At 55.5% G+C, this 21683-nt stretch overlaps 5 protein-coding genes across 5 annotated transcripts; 3 read left to right on the forward strand and 2 right to left on the reverse strand.

Annotated features, from left to right (window-relative positions):
- Positions 1–1652: 1652 nt before the first annotated feature.
- J7T55_007459 (sh3 domain containing protein) lies at positions 1653–5216 on the forward strand (the record flags this gene model as incomplete). The annotated part of the gene is made up of 7 exons (XM_053144223.1): positions 1653–1680; positions 1892–2324; positions 2467–2607; positions 2673–3067; positions 3145–3218; positions 3266–5092; positions 5154–5216. The coding sequence occupies 7 exons, from the start codon at positions 1653–1655 to the stop codon at positions 5214–5216; spliced, it is 2961 nt and encodes a 986-aa protein (XP_052993149.1).
- Positions 5217–6814: 1598 nt separating this feature from the next.
- On the forward strand, positions 6815–7436 carry J7T55_007460 (uncharacterized protein; the record flags this gene model as incomplete). Its single annotated transcript, XM_053144224.1, has 2 exons — positions 6815–6876; positions 6956–7436. 2 exons carry the CDS (start codon positions 6815–6817, stop codon positions 7434–7436), a joined length of 543 nt encoding a protein of 180 aa, XP_052993150.1.
- Positions 7437–9196: 1760 nt separating this feature from the next.
- J7T55_007461 (cell division control protein Cdc48) lies at positions 9197–11827 on the reverse strand (the record flags this gene model as incomplete). The annotated part of the gene is made up of 4 exons (XM_053144225.1): positions 9197–11272; positions 11328–11577; positions 11633–11716; positions 11778–11827. The coding sequence occupies 4 exons, from the start codon at positions 11825–11827 to the stop codon at positions 9197–9199; spliced, it is 2460 nt and encodes an 819-aa protein (XP_052993151.1).
- Positions 11828–13084: 1257 nt separating this feature from the next.
- Positions 13085–13528, reverse strand: J7T55_007462 (uncharacterized protein; the record flags this gene model as incomplete). Its single annotated transcript, XM_053144227.1, has 2 exons — positions 13085–13400; positions 13455–13528. 2 exons carry the CDS (start codon positions 13526–13528, stop codon positions 13085–13087), a joined length of 390 nt encoding a protein of 129 aa, XP_052993152.1.
- Positions 13529–18489: 4961 nt separating this feature from the next.
- J7T55_007463 (uncharacterized protein) lies at positions 18490–21229 on the forward strand (the record flags this gene model as incomplete). Its single annotated transcript, XM_053144228.1, has 2 exons — positions 18490–19168; positions 19227–21229. The coding sequence occupies 2 exons, from the start codon at positions 18490–18492 to the stop codon at positions 21227–21229; spliced, it is 2682 nt and encodes an 893-aa protein (XP_052993153.1).
- Positions 21230–21683: the final 454 nt, after the last annotated feature.

A 21683-nucleotide genomic window follows, 5' to 3' on the forward strand; every position in this document is an offset into this window, starting at 1 on the left:
CAAGGCCCCACCAGCTGCCACATGTGTACCGAGAAACAACATTTGATTGTTTCAAGTCTGGGAAGACCCCCAGAGAAAAGAGGAGCCGCGGAAGGGGACAAAAGCGTACCGGCTCCCGCCGCGACGACGAGACTCCATCGCCAAATGGGCCCCCGCTTTGGCATGCGGGCGGGAAGGTAAATTTCCTGCGCCCAAAAGGGCTGCCTCTTCCGCGCTGGGAAAAGAAGGGTCCTCGTAACACTCGTAATATTGTGTGTGCCGTTTCTTGGGTGGCTCGGAGATACAGGGTTTCTGGGAGCAGATGCAAGTGGGCGATCGTCCCTTGGTGGATACATGGGTGCCGAGTACAGCCCATGCTTATTATGAGAACTTGGAAGCAGGTGGCAGCAGTCTCAGGCCAAATTAAACACCACACAGCGGGCCACTGTCTGAACTTTGAACTTTGGAAGAGGATAGACTCGGGCCTGTGTACCACGACCGTAACGCGACTGAGGCTGGCTGGCTGGCTTGTTACTCAGTGTAGTGAGACAGTTCAGCTCTGCTTCAGCTCAGCCTCTGGATCGGACAGAAGCTGCAGAGCCACTATCTGACTGTACAGCAAACCTTGGAAGTAGATGCCGTGTCCTTCTGCTTCCTGCATCGTGACGCACGTGCCCCCAAGCGGCCCTCTGCCACCCACACAACAACCTTGGAACTTCCAGTACCGTGGCAGGTCCCTGGCTCAGCAGCCCACTGTACTTGGTGTCGTACCTGCACACACACACACGCACTCACACTCACACAGGATGGGATAGTGGACCTTGCTGCAGGTCGAATTGGCCTTGACCCACGGCCACGGGCATCCCCATCCACATCCCCCATCAGCAGCTGCAAGCTCCAGCGGTCCTCCGTCATCATCGTTGCGTGCAACAGGCAACAAAGTCAGTCCTGCGACAGCCCAGCACAGTCCCGTCTGGCGTCACTGGCTGCGAGGGCGGGGATCAGATCCTTGAGGGACGAGGTCGAGAAACAATAAGCCGTGGTCGAGACCACACACCTCGCTCGCTCGTGTGTCTTCCCGTCCTTTCACTTGAGGCTATAGTCGACGGCCGGCGCTGCGACGGCCAAATTACTAGCCTGGTGCCGAGAACGTTGGATCTCCAAGCCCAAAACCCGCCCAACCGCTACTCCTGGCCACCATCCCGTCTCTGTCACGCAAGCCTGTCTTTCTAGCCCAGTCAGCACAGCGCAGCCCTGCCCGCTCATCACAAACCCCTGAGCCTTGTTCCATGTTCTCCCGCCCCTTGTCCACAGCCAGCATCAGCCAGCATCAAACCAACAGCGCCAGCACCAGCGCCAGCGCCAGCATCAGGATCAGGATCAAGATCCCGCGCTGAAGAGTACCGGAAACCAGCACCAAGAAACTAAATTCTGGCACGTCTCGCTGTCTGGCCTTGTCTTGTTGGCGGCCCGCACATCTATCACATCAATCAATTAATCGATCCTTCAAACCAATCCATCCATCCATCGATCAATCAGTTACAATCTCTTACTCGGTTCAGTCACCCCCGGTAATCACGACAATACGATCATCGGACGGATTGCCGTCTCCATACCACCTGTGCTGTTAATGCTGTCGCTGTCGCTGTCGCGGCAGATCCTACCCATCCAACATGACAAGACCCGAAATTATTCGTGCTGGTATGTGGCATGTGCTCTGCGCGAGCATGACTCTCTCTCAAGCCTTCCAAGCCTTGCCTTCCCCATCGCCTCTGCCACACTGTCTCTGCTTGGGCCGTCTGGGGAGTTTGCCCGTCCCTGGGAACCCACACCCTGTCGCATCTGAGCCCAAGCCCCTGGCACACCTACCGAACAAAACAATGCTGACTCTCTCATTCCAACCTCCCTACAGACTCGATTGACCTCCAAGATCGCGAAGCACCTTCCGCAAAGAGCCACCCTCTTCGACCCAGCCCCCTCAACACCTCCCAGTCTGCTGGCACCGCGCCTCACCAGGCCGAGACATTACGGGAGGTCGCAGCCGGACAAGCAGAGGAAGAGCTTCGGAGCCCCCGAGTCTCTTGGACAACCGGCGGCGAGGCTGGCGACCTACATCAATACGCAGAAGACCTGGCCGCCGGCGTCACCAGTTCCCTCAACGGCCAGTCCCGCAACACCGACAACATGGCCGCACGCCAACAGGACGACCTCGCTGTCGCGCAAAACGGTGGCTTGATCTCCCAGGACAACACCGAGGATGGCGACTTGGACGGCGACGAGGGCGACCTGGACGACGACGACATGATGGACAAGATCTCGAGTTCGCCTTCTATCGACGATGGTGGGTCTTCAATCTATCACCTCCCAACTCTCAGAATGCCTAGACACCATTGCGTGTCGCCGTGTAGTTCTCCGGCTTCAGCATGCTTCAGCGAGGCGAGGTCCTCTTCCCCATACCTCGACCAGCCTGACTACTTACCCCTACAGCTTCCGCCTCGGCAAGCAGACAAGTCGCCTGCTGCTGCGTTTCCCCGTCGTCATCATCATCTTCCTGATTCATTTCCCGAGTGCCTTGATGCTCAGGCTGGCAATGTCAACACGACGACAGAGGAACGGGAACAAGAAACAGTGAGGAGTCGCAGTCCTTCACATCTGCAGGGACCTGGCCACAGTCTACCAGGCATGGAGAATAGTACTCAGAACACCAAGGTCATCTTGCCCGAGGGGGGACCAGCATCGCAAGAAGCCTTTGAGGCCAAGCAATCTGGTGTTGACGAGGCTATCGAAATGGAAGACGAGGTCTGCAGTACCGACGACTTGATTGTCCCATATGAGGGCTCGCTCGACGAAGATGATGATGACGACAATTTCCTTGAGTTTCATGACCCCAGGTTTATCGATTCTGGTTGGGGCGGTGAGTGCTTACACGATACAGAGGACATCGATTTCGAGCTCGTCTACGCCCTACACACGTTCATAGCAACCGTCGAAGGCCAAGCGAACGCGACCAAGGGCGACGCCATGGTTCTGTTGGACGACAGCAACAGTTACTGGTGGCTTGTCCGTGTGGTCAAGGACAGCAGCATTGGTATGATGAGCCCCGCAGCTTTTTGTTTGCGTTTTGAGGGGGGGGGGGGGGGTGAAATAGGCTGACGAATTATGAAGGTTACTTGCCGGCTGAGCATATCGAAACACCGACTGAAAGACTTGCGCGTTTGAATAAGCACCGGAACATTGACGTAGGTAGACCAAGCGCAGCACCCTAGCACTGAACTGACCTGTGTAGTTGTCGGCAACCATGCTGGGCGATCAATCGGACAAGACCAAGAACCCAATCAAGACCGCGATGCGCCGGAGGAAGAAGAACGTTTCTTTCGCGGCTCCAACATACGTGGACTACTCAGACTTTGACTACGATACGGAAGAGGAAGAGGAGGCCGAGGCTGAGTTCTACGCTCAACAGCAACAACAGCAGCAGCAACAACAGGCGCAGCAGCAATCTCAACAACAAACAGCAACTGCTAAACAGACTACTGCCGAAGAAGCCGCGGCCAGCGAAGAGGCTGCACAAGTAGCGCCGCTCAGGCCACGGGCGCAAAAGTCTGTGCAGATCGTAGACCCTGCTAACTCAGATTCGAAAGAGGAATCACCTACGACCAAGAATCGAACCAGCGAGGAGATATTCGAGACAAATGGTGTGGAGGGCCCAAAGAGAAAGGCCGACGGCACAGTTAGGGATTCCTTCTTCAAGGACGACACGGTCGAAACGAAGAAAATTACCCTCACGCCAAACCTGCTTCGAGATGACGGGACTGTTAGAGCATCAACAGATTCGGATAAGGGCGTTAAACAGCGCCCGAGTTTCGACAAATTGGACAAGGAAATCAGGGAAGAGAAGAAGGGCAAAGACAAGAAAGAGAAGGAAAAGAAGGGCGGTTTCCGGAGCCTATTCTCGCGCAAGGACAAGAAGCAGAAGGGCGGCGACGATGACGATTCTCTCGGCAAACGATCCATGGATGCGCTTGTGGAGGCGCCGGAGAGAGATTCTGAAGATATCAATGACGACCCGGACAAGGCGGGTGCTTCACCACAACGGAATCCAAGCAAATTGCATAAGCAGCAACCACGAGTGGAACCGTCGCTGGCGAACAAGTCCGGGACTGGTTCGAGGGACGCTAACGGTGTGGATCTTTCAACATTCCTGAATGAAGACAAGCTGAAGAATGTCTCCAACGTGCCGCCCGCCTCCATGCGACTCGTCGAGCCAGACGCCCAGGATACTCAGGAAAATGCGCAAAGTTCTCGAGGACCCGATGCTGTACGTTCGAATCCGGTGGATGCCTCCAAGCCGGCCGCATCAAGATCAGCGGCTCCCCGGTCGCAGAGTATTGACGAGACACCACCTCAGGCTACAACTGCGAAATCGCGTATGCAGATCGAGGATTCGGATTCTGAGGATGATTACAACGAGACACTCAGGCAGATGTCAGCGTCGGGTGCGAAGACTCAAGGAAAGCCCCAGCAAGAGTCACCCCAGCAGGAGAGGATCCAGCAGGAGCGGCCACAACAGGAGACGCCGCAGCAGGCAAAGCCGCAGGAGGAGAAGTCCCAGTCGGAGAAACCTATTCGGCCGATCCTCCCGGGCTCGTTCCCGGACAGCTACATGAGCACGCAATCCGCACAGTCCAACTCGACTATCACGCCAGAACGGGCTCCAGAGGCTGCCCAGCGACAGGACAGGTTGTCAGAATCGCCAATCGAGGTCTCGCCGATCACTCCGAGTGGAGACAAGCCGCCAGCCCTCGTCGGCGACACCTCAAGCCAAGAAGATCATTCATCACCGGTGTCGTCGCCGTCACCAGAGCTGATCGACAGAGAAGAGGCTGGTGGGACACACCGGAACCAGGACTCCATTACCACGTCCACCTCGACAACCACAGTATCAAACTGGAATGACACGAGCCTGCGGGAATTCTTCGACTCGGGCACTGACATTAGAGATCTCCTTGTTGTAGTCTACGACAAGACTGATGTCGAGCCGGTTGGGCCGGAACATCCAGTCGCCGGCACGCTGTTCAAAGAACAGAATGCCAAGCTGGCGGAGATCACCACTGTGAGTTATAACACTAGTGCAGAGATGTGCGAACATTTATCACTGACGATGGGTGTAACAGCAACTTGACCACATGCTTGGCGACTGGCTTGCCCGAAAGCAGCGGTTGCGAGGCACGGTGTAATGGTCACAAACGCAGATACCCCTTGTCTTTTGCCAGCATTTAACGAACCACCACCGTTCTGACCATCTCATCTGCCTTGACGACGTACCCACCGATTGTACAAATTTTTCTCCTGTTCACTCTATGATGCATCTATGACTGTCTCAAAAAGCTCCAGGTTGCAGGCCCCTGCTTGTAATGGCCTTGCTACATAATTCAAAGGCCGGCGTTCTTGGTGACGGAAGGGTTGGGAGGCGAGCAGAAGGACGGCTGCACGAAAACTGTAATACCACCGGAGATTGGGCATATACCTTCGCTGTTTTTCTTTCTTTTGTTCACCATTGCGCGTCAGATGTAGGACGACGGAAGGGCGTCTGCTATATGTGTTGCTCACTTAAACTCTCGCGTCAGTCTGGAAGTTGGGGCTCGCATTTTTATGTGGAGCGAGCGGGATATGAGGGAGAGAGGAGAGGAGATGTGCGATGCCATGCGGCGCCATGTGCCGACGGGGAGCCCTTGCGGACAGGAAAATCCAAGGCTCGTTGACTGCTAATCTTACGATTGAATGACCCCTGATGCTCTGGACTTGACGGCTTGACTGTAGCCGTGTGCAAAATGACCCGTGCCTATGAGAAAATCCTTGCAACATCATCGAGAAAATCCATTGAAAAAACCCAGTCAATCGGCCGGCGAGGCTGTGGAGACGTTGCCCGAGGCCGAGTTCCAGGCTTCCAGAATTCCAGAATTGCATCCAGCCTTGCGTCGCTGAATTGCGTTTTGACTTTGCTCCTTCTCATGACGACATTCCGCATTCGCTCTCTCACTGACTTACTCGCCAATCTCTTTGAGAACTGTCTCTCCTGACACCCGGACGCCAGTGCTAACTCTTTCAATTCACTAAACGACAAGTTCTTGCATGCTTTGTCCCGTCCCTGCCCCTACTCCTGCATCTCTCAGAGAGCAGCAGCAGCAGCAGCAGCAGCAGCAGCAGCCGCTCACCATTGACGTTCTGCGCCTGGAGCTCGCAGCAGCAGGACACGCCTCTGTCCCGCAATCGAGCAGGAAGAGCGAGCGAGCCTGCAGCATTGGGACGCGCCCGAGCGATTGCTACAGCAGCAGTCAGAGCACAGCCGAGTACAGCACAGCAAAGCACAGCAAAGCACAGCACAGCACAACGCCAGGCAGAACTGACCAGAACGAACAAACGCAAACACCATCATCCATTCATTGCTGCAGGGCATAGCAGAACTGACGAGCAGCAACGCGAACCTCACCCTGAAGACGAGTTGGAGTAGCAAGCTCCTGTCTGCTGCATCGCCCTTGCTTTCCCTTGCCCTCGCTTCCTTCCTCTCTGCGTTGGGCGCGCTAACCACGAGCTACCCTGGAGCTTGTTGCCCGCCGCCGTCGCACCCAATCTCACCCGCGCGGGCGTCAGTCTTGTTGCGGCAGACCACCACCACCTCCTCGCACACATAAAAAGCCCAGCCCAGCGCCGTGCTCCCCTCCCTGCACGTCCATCACGGCTGCCCAGCTCGCCTACTATGTCACAAAACTCCCTGCGACCACCACCCACTAAACTCAAGATACCGAGGGCGGCAGCTACATATACCCCAGCCACAATGGATCCCGATCTGCGCTCGCAGCTCAACATGCTGCTCATCAATGGCGGCCACGACAAGAAGTGAGTTCGAGCGCTCTGTCCCTCCTCCCACCCTACCCTCCTGCGTGCCTCCAAGCAGGCTAGAGCACATATCTCGCAGGCAGTTCGCTAACCACCTACGGCTCTTTCTCCCTCCGATTAGAATCCAAGAACAACTCCTCTACACCCTCAACGCACACACAAACAACTGGCCGACACAAGTACAAAGCCGTGCCCTCGCCCTCCTGCGGAGCGGCGAAGTCACCACGTTCCCCGTCCTCCTGAAACAAATTCTCGAAGAGGTGCGCAAGGAAACAGCCGCGGGCCCTCCACCCAAGACGTCATCGTCATCAGCAAGTAGCAACGGCAACGGCGCCGACTCCTCCGCGGCGGGCAGCAAAGACGGCGCGGGGTCCACGGTGCAGGTCAACGGCTCCAAGAAGCACGCGGGGCCCGGGCCGGGCGAGGCCTCGAACCTGAACAGGGAGGTGTCGACGTCGCTGGGCGTGCCCGCCACCGTTGTCGAGGAGGCCCTCAAGGTCACGAGGGACGTGCTGAAGGAGGTCGCCGAGTTCGAGGAGGAGTCCAACGGCGCCACCTGAATGGAGAATCCGGGCGGGGGCTGGTTCTCAACGGAAGCGATGGGTGCCGCCGCTGTTTTTTTCACCCTCCCGCAGCAGCGGTTGTTAGAAAGAGAAAGAGAGGGAAAGGACACATGCAGACACGCAGACCAAGAAACCCCTTGGACTAGTTGGGGTGCTGTCGCCCCCCGAGTGATGTTCTGCACTCCCGCAATGGGTCACGAGGGGGGCAGATGTCCAGGGCCGTCTGCAATACAGGAGCCAGGGAGCGGGGCCCGACCCTGTCGAGAGCAGTCATGCACGAATGAACGAAAGAGTCCGGCTGACGAGCTGGGTCTCGATGAGCAGCCGCCGAATTGCTGCTTGCTACATATAATGCTGCCCACGGTGCCGTGGTAAAAGTGGCGGACGAGGCCGCCAGGTCCAGCGTTCTGGCCGTTGTCATTTTTCTCTACCACCACTCTCCGCACAGGCAAGAGGTGTGTATTCTGGTACCGTACATACTGGGGCCATTGATGCATAAAAAACCGTACATACATATCCGATGTCAGGACACGGCCGGGGGCTCATCATCATCATCATCATCATCATCCAAAAGGAATTGGGAAAGAGGCGTTACTAGACGTTAACTTTTAATACACTTGACCCTATTACTGGGCTTCAAGCGGACCAAGTGTTTCCGTATAATCTCGTGAATCATCGCGAGTGCTTTCAGGGTCTGGGGGGCCATGCTAGGAGCGTTGGCGATGGAGGATACATCCGATATATGTGACCGCTTGTAAATCAATTTGACCGCCTACTCCCCCCCCCCCCCCACCCCTCTTTTAATCAACCACAAGACCAACAGGCTCGGGCGTGGCCGCAAAGCTCACCCGCAACTTCGTCTTCAATGTTCCCGCTCATCCTTTCTTCCCTCCCTTCTTTGTAAAGGGTGTGGGTCACCGACCAGTCTTTGCCTGCCTGGCTGCCTTTCCCAACACGCCACCGATCTCGTCCTTTCTCCCTCGCCATAAACAGGCCTTGTTTTCTCACCCAGTCGAAACCTCATAGCCAAAACACACAACACAGAGTAACTCTCCCTATCACAGGCCGGCCCTTGACTCTCGTGCCAATGTAGTCGCAGGCTACAGTCGCAAGCGTTGAGCCGGCGCAGTAAGCTCCCAACTACGATGTAGAACGGGGCGCTTGAGGAAGAGAATTATCCGCTTCCTGATGGCCGCGTGTCTCGCTTATAAAGGAACTTGCAGAGCTGAGCAACGCTTTACTAGCTCTCACCCTCTCCGAGGGAACTGAGCGGTGCTCGCAGGAAGGTAAATAGGAGTGACTGCCAGAACACACACAAACTTATCTCTCTGTGTATAGGTATATTCATAGATGTATGTTTACATACATGAGATATAGGCAAGGTCACAAGTCAAAATTAGCAGTATGATTCAAAGTCATTCATCAAGCGATTTTCTCTCATTAAGGAAATCTATCATAATCCAGATCGCCTGTGCCAAGGCAGCCAGAAAACTCCCAAGATCGCAGTCTATTTGTGGAGCCGTCGGCTTCATGGCAGTGGCCACTATCAATGGAGATGTTGAGTTGACTCCTAAGCAGCTTGCCTGACCCAGAAGTCCTGCAACGAGGACGATTCTCCATCTACTTGCCTGTATCGACATCCCAGACGAGCGACTCGTCTCCAGTCCTTTGAACCAAGCAGTAGCTCTCAAGCTCAGCTGCGACCGCAACAACCAAAGAAACTAAATTACAGACGGCGAAGACCCCACACTTTGCATTTAGTCGTAGAGACCGTCATCGTTGCCAGCATCGCCGAAGGAATCGGCGGCGTTGTTGGCGGCAGAGTCGGCTTCGGGGAACTTGAAGTAGGCACCAGGGCCGGCGTTCTTCATCTGCTGAGCGAAAGCCTCGTACCGGCGGATCTCGACGTCCGTGACTGAACGACGGGCCATTTGCATGGCTTCCTCGAAGTGGCGCTTCTCAAGCTCGGGAACGGGGTCCTCGGCATCATCCTCCATCTCGACGTCCTCGCCAGCAGCCTCGCGGGCCTTCGTGCGCTCAATATCGAGGGCAATAGACTCCTTGATGGCCAGCTTGACAGCACGCTGGGTGATGAAACCCAGATCGGCACCGGAGAAGCCGTGGGTCTTGGAGGCAATGTAAGGAATGTCAATGTTGGATGACACCGGTGTCTTGCGAAGCTGAGCCTGAAGAATACCAAGGCGACCGGCCTCATCGGGCAGAGGCACGTAGATGAGGGAATCCAGACGGCCGGGACGGCACAGGGCAGGGTCAAGCTGCTCGGGTCGGTTGGTGGCACCAATGACGAAGACGTTCTTCTTCGAAGTCATACCATCCATCTCAGTCAGAAGCTGGTTGACAACACGGTCCGAGGCACCACCGGCGTCACCAACTGAGCCACCACGAGCCTTGGCGATGGAATCCAGCTCATCCAAGAAGACAATGCAAGGTGCAGCGGCACGAGCCTTGTCGAAGATGTCTCGGATGTTGCTCTCAGACTCACCGAACCACATACTCAGCAGCTCAGGGCCCTTGACAGAGATGAAGTTGGCCGAGCACTCGTTGGCGACAGCCTTGGCCAACATCGTCTTACCCGTACCTGGGGGACCGTAGAAGAGAACACCGCGGGAAGGAGACATGCCAAACTTGAGGAACTTCTCGGGGTGGTCGACAGGGTACTGGACTTGCTCCTTGAGCTCCTGCTTGACACCCTCCAAGCCACCAATATCTTCCCAGCGGACATTGGGCACCTCGACAACGGCGACCTCGCGGAGGGCAGATGGGTTGGATACACCCAGGGCGAATCGGAAGTTCTCCATGGTGACACCAAGAGAGTCAAGGACTTCGGCGTCAATGGTGTCCTCGTCAAGGTCAATGAGGTCCATCTTTTCACGAATCTGTTGCATAGCAGCCTCCGAGCAGAGGGCAGCAACATCTGAACCGACGTAACCGTGGGTCTCAGCGGCAATTTGCTCCAGATCCACATCGTCTCCGAGCTTCATGTTCTTGGTGTGGATCTGCAGGATCTCGAGACGGCCAGTTGGGTCGGGGATGCCGATGTCGACCTCACGATCGAAACGACCGAAACGACGCAGAGCCGGGTCGATGGAGTTGGGTCGGTTGGTTGCGGCCATGACGACAACGTTAGATCGAGCCTTCATGCCGTCCATGAGGGTCAAAAGTTGGGAAACAACACGACGCTCGACCTCTCCGTTGGTCTTCTCACGCTTGGGAGCGATCGAGTCGATCTCGTCGATAAAGATGATGGCGGGCGAGTTCTTCTCAGCCTCCTCGAAAGCCTTTCGCAGGTTTGACTCTGATTCACCGGCCATCTTCGACATGATTTCGGGACCGTTGATCAAGAAGAAGAAAGCTCCGGTCTCGTTGGCAACAGCCCGAGCCATCAACGTCTTACCGGTACCCGGAGGACCGAACAAGAGCACACCACGAGGGGGCTTGATACCGATGGACTTGAATAGTTGTGGGTGTCGCAAGGGAAGCTCAACCATCTCACGAATCTGTGCCATTTGCTTTCGGCATCCACCGATGTCGTCATAGCCCACTTCGTTGAGGTTGTTCTCCTCCTCATCACGCTGGATGGGCTCGCCCTCGCAGTGAATAACTGTGTCCTGGGCGACAATGCCGTACTCTGGGGGGTCAACCTCGACAACCTTGAACTCAACCTGTCTCATGCCTCCGCGGGCAATGAAAAGGTCACCTTGACGGACTGGCCGGTAAGCCTCTCGGAAATATGGGGCGAGGAAAACGTCGAACAGAGAGCCGGTAAGCCCCTCTACGGTATCGGCGATCGGCAGAACGGCGATTCGCTTGGCCTGTTTTTGGATTGTTAGACACCAGCTAGAGTGCTTATGCTAGATATAGACTTACATATTTGATGTCAGGGCATGCGTGAATAGTGATAATGTCACCGTGCTTCACACGCAGGTTGTGTCGCACCACACGGTTCAGACGACAGCTGCCATCGTCAAGGTCATCGTCACCAAGAACAACGAGCACTGTGTCCTTTCTCTTCTTGCCTCGGACGAGGACGGTGTCACCACGGAACAGCTGGAGAGTGTCCATGGTGTTGTTTGAGAGGGCGATAATGGAGTTATCATCGTTGACGGCATCAGTGACCCTGTATTTTGTCAGAACGAGCTTTATTGAGATAGAAGCACAATGTCGAGACATACATCAGCTGGTTGGGCTTCTTCTTCTTCTTGAGGATAGCGGTCGCTGTGTCATCCTCTTCCTTGCGCTCGGCGCCAGAAGCGTCCCTGCGAGAGTCAGTCAGTTCGCATTCATCGAAGCGGGGATGGCGGGGTCGTTGATGCCTACATCAAATGGCTCTTCTTCTCCGAGTGATCTGGGGTAGGTTCGGGAGCCATGTTGACTGTTTGCTTCGCAAGGAGATGCAGATACGCAAACGAAGGTCGGGGTTCTTTAAGTGCTCGGACGGTGCGCTGGCTGTTTGCCGGTAGTCGTCGGGAGCTGAGAGTCTCAAACGACAGTGTTGGTGGAGGCAGGAATGGGTTACTGAGATCAAAGATGCAGGTCTCCTTGATCTGGGAGGATGATTTTGGGGAGAGGGTAGATGGAGATGGAAGGAATCCAGAGGGTCGAGCTGGGTTCCCGAGGTTTGGAAATGTATGAGGGTGTGTTGTCTTGAGGTCGGAGGTGATGGCGGCGAAAGCTAGGTTGGAAAGGCCCCGGCCCCCTGCCCACTAGGCAGCTTCATGACGACAATTGCCAGCCGGAGGGCCCAAGACCCACACAGAGGCCCAAGCTTGAGTCTCGATAGACCCTAATCCATTGGAACCTTCTAGTTTGCTGACTCTGATAGGATGGCAAACCGCATTCTTGCACCTTTTGCCTCCAGATTCACCCGTCGCAGGCGATTAACTCACTAAGCTCTGGAGGCAAAACTACCCGGATCGATTTCTCAGCAGACACAGTTTCCTAGCCCAGGGGCGAACCGAAAAATGCTGCCTTGGCAACCACTGAAGACTTATACGGCGGCCGGGCGTCCACACAATAAGACACGAGGATTTAGACAGGATCATCTTCTGTGGCATTCCTCAGCTTCCTTTGGTGGATTATAGCTCCCAAAGATCCCAAACGCCCGGCGTAACCTCACCAGCACACCCTTCCAATTACAGGCTAGCCAGCTACATAATAATCAGCTACAGGATAACCAGCCATGGGACAAGCTCCTATGCTTCGCAGGATGATCCGTTCAAGCTCTGGCAAAACCTGCGAGCAGTAGCCCTGCCACACAGTGACCACCATACTGCTTTAAGAGGCAGGGTGACACAAGCTGTAAGGCAATAGTTTGTCTTTGATCAGATTTCTCTTTGGCACTTACGAGATGATTCACCGATTGTCTCACACAAGCGGCTAGCATTAGGTGCTCGGTACTAATCCCTCGGAGGTTGGAGCTTACGCTTGCACAGTCTGGCAAGAGCATGATCGGATAAACAGGATCACATCTATATTGATTTTCCTGCGGTGTGATTGAAAGCATCTCACGAGTTCCATCCCTCGAAATCAGTACCGAACTGCGAATCCCCGAGTCAAATCTGCCGAGTACCGATGTTCCTCCCCTAGCAACACCCGCGACGCCGTCGAGATTCTTCGTCTTCCAATTACGCAGCGAGCTCCTTGGCCTTCAGCGCATCCTGCTTCGACAGCGGCCAAGTCGCGATCTTGACCCTGTATCCGAGGTGGTGTCCGGCGATGTCACGGACAGGCGCGAAGTCCGCTATGCCAGTGATGCCGGGCGAAAGGTTTATGTGGTGGTTCAGGAGGCCCTGGCCGATTACTCCTACGCCCAATCTGGGGCTCGCCGTCGCGATGCGCTCGTAGGGGACAGATTTGGCCAACCAACGCTGTGTTAGCCACGCGATGGGTGGATAGCGCTTTCTCGGGGCTTCGCGACAGACACGTTTCGGCGGAGGGCCTCTGTTGTGTGAACGATTAGCACAGATCATGCTTTCTTCGCAGTCGCCGACTTACTGATCGTGGGAATCAGAAGAGTTTGCTTCGAAGGAGGACAGAGCAGGGGCCAATGACGAAGAAGTGTTGACCATATTGTTTGTTTCTGAGGTGACGTGCTTGTACTATGGGCACAATTCTCCTGGAAATTCGGTTATATGGTGGATGATGTTCGTTCGGGAGCTACTTCGCGGCTAGAGTCGCGAAGTTTGACCTGATATGCTCGCTGCATGATTAGCATCACCAGGAGCTCCGCGCGAAGGCTATATACTTTTCGCCTGCTGCGGTCCACATGAGGCTGCCTCTTCCTTCAAAGGGCGGCAGTCACAGCTCCAGTAGCATGATCTCATCGCTCTCGAAGAAAGCGAGCAGCATCAGGTCCGCAGCATCGATAAGCCATTATCACGTCGAGAGCTGGGGCCGAAGCTGACACCTTGGGGTGGCTATGAGACTGTATGCAGCAGTAGTGCTGCTGCTCCGCCCCTCGCTTGACGAGAAAGGTGGCCTGCTTTTGGGCCTGACAGGACAGTTGGCCGACAACTCATGACATGACCTTCATCTGTTCAGTATACTGAGTCACCTACGAGATAATCCATTTGTTGCGCTTCAAGAAGAGCTCGTTTAGAATGATTGCTTTTCAACCTCATTGGCTTCTGACACGCCTGGGTGCCCGATCCGGTCAGTCAAGTGCGACATTCAGCCTGGGCATATGGTTGCACAACTCCTGCGGCACAGTGTTACCAGACTTCCGGATCCATGTATGGCCGTTCTGTTGATATGCCGTCATTAATGAGTCCCTGTGCGTTCGAGGGCTCTGAAAATGGGGTTGACAGAGATATTGGGTACAATACAACGTAATTCAGGTCAGTTTGGTGAACGATCACACGAGCGGCAATACAAGTAACTTCCATGTGTGCGAGCGCTGCTGTCTGCATTACTTGAGCAACTCGTTGGGTTCGATAGGTCGTGTTCGGTGTCCGATCTGCTCCGCTGATCTTGGATTTGCAAAGTTCCCTGGATGAGGACGGGGGTTGATGTTTGATGGTGCACATCCACATCTCTACCTTACCCGAGATTCATCAGTGTGCCCCGGGGCCCGCTCGGTGGCCGCATTTTGCATAGCCAACGTTGACCTGCAGTGTAATTAATGCAAGCTGGGTGGTGCGGCGGTTGATCTCACACGGCATCTGTGGCCCGCCGACGTTATGGCTGCCTGTGTATAAGCTGTGAAACTGCGTCAAAGGACTGCGTACTGTTGACAGCCGTGAACCAGCATTCCTGCAGTGCTACGCCGTGGGTGTAGCCGATGGTTTAGCTCCGGCGTCATGTTTCCTGGACAAGGCCTCGAAGGCAAGTGGGAGAGTCCGGTTTGTCTCTGAACAACTGCAGATACGAAAGTCGATCATCACGCTGCGTGCCATCGACCCCGTCTCGGATCCTCACGTTTGGCCAGCGCAAGTATCATCTGGGACGCCCCCTCGTCGTCAATCCTGTTCCAGCCTTCCAACGAACCCGCCCCATCCTGCGAGCTTGACAAGCGACCCGGATCCCCATGTCACCAGAAGGCCAGAAACGTCGGGTTCGTGGAGTCGAAACATTGCAACCCACCGGCGATGGGCAGATCGGCCCCGACAATGACCAAGGCATGCATGGTCGTGACACACGCCAAAAGACAGGCGAAGACCGGGGCATCCCTTAGGTATTTGGCAAGCCAGCATGGACTGGCAATGATCGTCCAGTCAAGCCGGTGGTGATGGAGCTGGGCATGCATTCGCCGACTGCCAGGAAATCGAAGGAGCAGGTGCGCGGGGCAACTACAACAGTATGTACCGCAGTACTCGGTACAGCTGGGGAAGATCCACGCACACGAGATCAACGGCGACGGGGGGAAGGGCCGGGCACGGGCAGCCCCACGATCCCGCACGCCTGATCCACTCTGGCGCACATGGCAAAGCCTGAAGGAGCGACAGCATCGCAGCCTGTTTGCCATACCCTCGTGGTACGTCAACGTCTCGTCCAATGCTCCCACGATGGGGGATGGCTGGGTGGGTGACAATGACGAGGCTGCGTTTCTTGGGTGAGGGAAAACTTGCTTTGGGCCCTCTCTGGCCGTCACCTCAGCCGATTGGAGGCCGTGGAGGTGACCTCGCAGCTGCTAAAAATGGAGCATGCGGGAGGCACGCATTGGCAACCGGAGATCTGGGACAACCAAGCAATGGCCGGCCAGTGGCCGGCTTGCACCCAGTCACCTGCGTGCAAGCCTTCACGGCCGGACCTCTAAGCGACGTGCCGGCAGGTAGGACGGCGAGGGGCATGAGAGTTCACGTAGGATCTCACGGGACCGTCCACTCATCTCCCAGCGAAACGCTCTGGGCTGCATAACACCTACTGGGTAGCCAGTCCTTTGGCTTGGGCCGCCAGAGCGGTAGCCTGTTTACCCAGGGTTTTGCGAGACGACACGAAATCCAAACGGAGGAATCCTCAGGAGAGGGGGTGCCGCTGATGGCTGGTTGGTTTGAGGCTGCCACTTTGGCTTTGACAAGACTCGTCTTTACCGGATGCAGCATTTTGCGTCATTGGCGGTCTCGACTCTCCTTTGGGCTGTTCAATACATACCCATATGTCAATCAATAATGAACGAACGAACCCTTCGGACAGAATCCCCACTGTCAGGATTGCATAGCACCCTGGCACCTGGGTAGCGAAGCTTGGATAGTTCCCGGGCCGTGGCCTCTGTGGCGCGGCATCGCGGCAAGTCATCGTCACCTACCAAGATGCCTCAATTTCCCAACTGCCCACTAGTAGATAAAGTGATCTGGAACAATGCTGCAAAAGCAGCGACGATCGTAGCCAGCATGCTGCAGCGAGAACATGGAAATGCTCACTATCGTATGATTCAAGCTAGGGCTGTCAGCCAGGGCTGTTAGCCAGGGCTGGGCCACGGAACAAATGCTCAACCTTCAGCAACAATGCACTTCGACGGCTTCGGCTGCTGTCGTCATGTCGTCCTGCAAAAGACTGGCTCTAAAGCGCACGAGGCTCGGCCTTGCACCCTGCTCGAGTACCATTGCATCAAAACGTCCCAGGGATGCGAACGCTCTGGACTCTTCCAAAGATCTAGGACTAAGAGAGAAGTGGAAATAAAACCTGTCGATCTGCCATACTGCTGGTGTGTTTATGGGAGGTTTTCATCTCATCTCGCAAATCACCGTTTAATGTAGCTAGCTACCTTGGGCCTCTGAGGGACGCGTCGGCGGTCGCTTGGCAACGGAATGAGGAAGATTCTTCCGTTAAAGGGCGCTATCAGACATAAGTGTGGAGGGCACCAACACTGCCTAGGTACGGGAGGTACAGTAGTGTGTCCTAGGACATATCACAGATTATGCTACGATGTATAAGAGGTCATCTCACAGTCCTACAGGAGGCTGTTCCATAAAGGGTATACCGGTCAAGCAGAACATATCACTGGTTAAAGTCCCTCCAACTGGTGGGAGGAATTGGGAGTGTTTAGTGGTGGCTACTCGAGGTGATCGAGTTCTGACAATGGACCTGCACACAGACGGGTCTGGCTATTTAACCTAAATTTTAAGCAGCGATCCCCTGAAGATGGATCCTGGGGATCGGCCAGTGTCACAACATGTTGACGACCAAATCTAAGTAAAAGATATTAATGACACGAAAGACCCTCGTCAGGGAATAACTCGGGCCTTGAGCTCAAGCTTGAACTCGAGTAGTATCGAGTCCGGTTCCGCTACAGATGTCTATCACCTTGCTGCTTTGCTCTTCTCTTGCCTGGCAGCCACTGCAGGCTCTCGGACTTCACAAGGAAAAGGCTTCCCAGCGGTCGTTGAGGCATATCCTGTAGAAGAGGCTGACAGCCTCTCTGTCTAGATGCTGAGAAACTCGTCCTAGAGACGGCTGTCCCTCACCTGGTCAGGTCAGGCAGACGAGAGAGAGGTGACCATCTCACAGAGAGTCACGAAAGGATCAAGGTGGTGAAGCTGTGTGGTAACTTCGGGGTCCCTGCGCTCTGTGGCAGGGACCAAAGAGGCTTAGCCGGGGGCATTCTAATAAAAGAGAAAGCAAGGAACAGACCTCTCAGGGCAATCCTTGGCCGGGCCAGAGTCCAGACAGAGAGGAAGTGCCCAACCTGAAAGTTGTACTGTATGTATGTGTACTGTATGTACGTACGTGTGGATGGCTGTGCAGAGCAGTGCCGTGCAATGTAGTCATCAGCTGGTCTTTTGACTTGAGTCGACTGCAGGCAGGTACATATTCATATTCCATTGTTGAGCTTTTGCAAAGCTGCCGGACTATCAAAGCCCTCCCATCCAACCCATCCCACCTTGGAAATGGCTAGAAGCAGACTGTGATTGCAAGCATGCCTATCTACCTAGGTACTTTACCTTCCTAGGTATGTATCTCTCCCGGTAGGTACCGGCTTGGGTAGGGGGGGCTACTGCCTGCACCCTGTACAGTACGTGCAAAACGTGCCCAGGTACCTCGAGGCTGGTCATCCGGAGCCCACCTCTGGTCTGGTCTGGTCTGCGCCTAGCCCACCTGGCAGAGGGCGGCCCAGAAAAACACAGGGGTATCCAAGTACCCCAGGCCCAGCACCCAGGTGGACGTCACACATCACTGCTCTGGCAGTCTGCTCGTCTGGGTCCCTCAAGAAGCGCAGCACAGCACAGCAGCAGCAGCGCAGCCCAGTCCAGCCCAGCCCAGTGGTCTCCGTCTCCCCCAATCCAAACCTTAGAACTATCTAACTAGCCGTCATTTCGCCCATTTCCCTCCACAACACGACCTGCACTCGGTCGCTCATCTTTCGCGACCACAATCCACTCCTTTCAGCCCAGCCCAGCCTGCTGCTTGCACCCCGCTGCCGCTGCCAGTTCCAAAGCTCTCGCCACGGCAGCACACCACATCGAGAGAAAGACAAAACCACCTCTGAATCAATCCCGGTCTCCGACGCTGCGACGGGCTTGCCTGTGTCCCTGTGCTGATCTACAGTACAGCGCTGTCAGCACGGTCGTCCTTGCGCGCCGTCACCTTCACGATGACGTCCGCAGCAAACCCTCCAAACCCCCCCAATATTCACCCTCCGACCACTGCAGCTGCTGCGAACCACGGAGGAGGAGCCACGGCCCAGCCCCCCACCCCGACTGCTTCTCACGCGTCGCCTCCAAGCAAACGGGATTTGAAGTCGTGGTGGAAAAATTTCAAGCTCTCCAAGCATGAGGAGTCACATGGTGAAGATCCCTCCACTCCTTGCGCTGCTCTTCCAGAACAATGCGTTTCTTTTGCGGCGGCGTGGCACAATAACAACTCTGGCTACCTGTCGTCCCTGGAACATGTCTCGCAGCAGTACACTCACTCAAGCGAGCCTGTCGCACCTCCGCCCAGACCGGCTCCCAGCTTCACCTCCAGCCCTGGCTGGCTGGGCCGAGTCTCGCAGAGGCGCAGGACGCGACGCCGCCGCTCCCTCAGCATCTGCTTGGACGCGAGCCCACAGGCTCGCCCCTCTCTTTGTCTTTGCACCTTTGCTCCTCCACAAATGGCCCAACTGACTTCTGCAGAAACCACGAAAGCACCCGGCATTTTCGGTGTGCCGCTGCGACAGAGCATCGTCTACGCCAACGTCGCCATATCGCTTGTCGACGACAACGGTAAAAGCTACATCTACGGATATGTTCCCATCGTGGTTGCGAAGTGTGGGGTTTTCTTAAAAGAGAAGGGTAGGTACATGAAGCTGACCTCCATACCCAGGGGCACGGTGCTGATGCAGAAATATAGCAACAAATATCGAGGGTATTTTCCGGCTGAATGGGTCTGAGAAGCGCATCAAGGAGCTCAAGCAGGTCTTTGACTCCCCAGACCGCTACGGTAAGGGCCTGAGTTGGGATGGCTACACGGTTCACGATGCAGCAAATGTGCTTCGGCGATACCTCAACGATCTTCCAGAGCCTGTCGTGCCGCTTGAGCTCTACGAGAACTTCCGGGGCCCGCTGAAAGGCGCGACCAAGTCGGCTGTTGGTGATGCCGACGGGCCCCAGTTCATCGACGACTTCGACGTCGAGGCCGCCATCATCAAGTACCAGCAGCTCATCACACAGCTCCCTCCACTGAACCGACAGCTCTTGCTTTACATCCTCGACCTCCTGGCGGTTTTCGCAGCCAAGGCAGATGAAAACCGCATGAATTCGCAGAACTTGGCAGCCATCTTCCAACCTGGCATGCTGTCCCATCCCAGACATGCCATGGCCCCGGAGGAGTATCGGCTCAACCAATGTGTCCTCATATTCCTAATCGAGAATCAAGATCATTTTCTGATCGGCATGCAAGGCACTGCTGCAGATGAGAAGACGGTCCAGGAGGTCCAGAAGGGCACCCCGGTCATCAACGCACCTGCGACGCCCAGCTCATCTCGCAAGTCAGGTGTCCACAGATCTGCGTCAAATGCCAGCGCAGCCGCGGAAAGTATATCTCGAGACGGTGCGATTCGACGCAACAAGTCTACGAGTTCGAGACATTCGCGCGCCTCCAATGGTGCCCCAAGCCCTGGCAGTCCTGCCCTGGCGTCAACACCAACAAGCGGTCTCGGCAGAAGCAACACGGTCCCGTCCAAGAGATCGCCGGCCATACAGTCTGGGAGGTTTGCGCACATGAGAAACGAGACTGCTGGAGCGCCTGTGTCCCCTCTGACACCCGTAGTGGCATCATCCGCGAACATACCCGCTCCTCCAACGGTCCAAGAAGTCGCAACACCTGAAGCTAACGAGCATGCCGATCCACTTGTCAGCAGGAAAGGCGGTTTGACGCCTGGGTATGCGGCAGAACGAAGCCAGGAGCGGCTGTTGGAGCCAAAACCAGCTCCCGAGGCCGTGACTCCAACCAAAGAGCGGAACCTGAGCAGCTTGTTCCAGCGCTCACCAACGGAAAACAGCGAAAAGAAGCAGCCCAACAAACTGCGGAAAAAACGCATCCCTAGCACAAATCCCAGTGCGGCAAGCTCTGTCGCCTCCCTCGCTCACTCCAGTGCTGTGTCACCGACTGTCGAAACATTCAATCCGATCGAGAAAACGAAGGAGTACCCGCAACAAGAGGCCGAAGAGGCAGCGCAGGACTTGTCAAGGCCGGAAGCCATAGATACGCCTTCCGAGCCGACTCCGCGAGCCTCGCAGATGCCATCAAGCGGCCATCTGCCCACCGAAAATGCAGACCACGGACTGAGAACCCATCAATCGCCACCAACGTCACTACACAGCTCATTCAACGAGGGCTCGGAGATAGATCGCGTGGAAGAGCCAATACCATCCATCGAGCAAGTTGAGCACGGCGAGCTGCAAGACAAGGACAAGAAGCGACGGTGGCGACTATCCCGCAAGAAGGAGGACCTGGCCGACACTCCTGAGCCAGGCGTTACCTCACCTAGGAAGATCGGTTTCAACAGGACCGCCGAGATGAGCAACAGCTCGGTTGGTACGGACGTAAACAAGCCCCGGCACAGTTTCACAGGCGAATCCTCTGAGCCGACTTTGGAGGCTCACTCAAGCCTTGACTCAGGCAGCAGAGACGCGAGGGAGAACAGAGAAGAGTCGAGGGGGATTTCGGGGTGGATCAAGAACAAGATGCGAGAGGCCAAGGAGAACGCTGGACGGACCAAGTCTCCGCCCGGTGATCGCGGATCTATCAGCTCGCTTCCCGTGCGCGGGAAGAGTCTTGACATCAAGCGGTCAGCCGAGGCAGAGAAGGATGCCTCTCAGAGAGCGCATGAGCCCAACTCATCTCAGCACTGAGATGCTGACTCCTTGACACACACGCGTCTTGCTATGGACAGTATCTGAGCGTCAGCTGTGGGTGTACAACTACGATGTACGATTTTAATGCCCCCCTTTAGTTCCCAACTACACCCGGAATTACAATCATCGGCCCCATTTTTATTAATGTTTTCAATCTTCACTTTATCGCGGTCGACTTGGGAATGGCCAGACCAAGGCAGAGAAATATGCGAGAGATCAAGACAGCCATTTTGAAAGAGCAAAGACCACAGCAAGAAGCACGGAAAAAGGCGGCTAGTTTCTTTATGGAGGACGGACTGGACGTATGGGAAGAGAGAGAGATCAACTTTGTTCAAATCCTCTGGTCCAAGCTTTTACAGTGCCTCCCCGTCAGGGAGGCTCGAGAGAAAGCGTAGGCCGCTACTGGCGACGGCAGATGTTGATGTTACCTGTTTCTCCTGGTGCTGCTTGA

Source organism: Diaporthe amygdali (genome assembly GCF_026229845.1).
Source record: "Diaporthe amygdali strain CAA958 chromosome Unknown NODE_16_length_960263_cov_65_539585, whole genome shotgun sequence".
Lineage (NCBI taxonomy): Eukaryota > Fungi > Ascomycota > Sordariomycetes > Diaporthales > Diaporthaceae > Diaporthe > Diaporthe amygdali.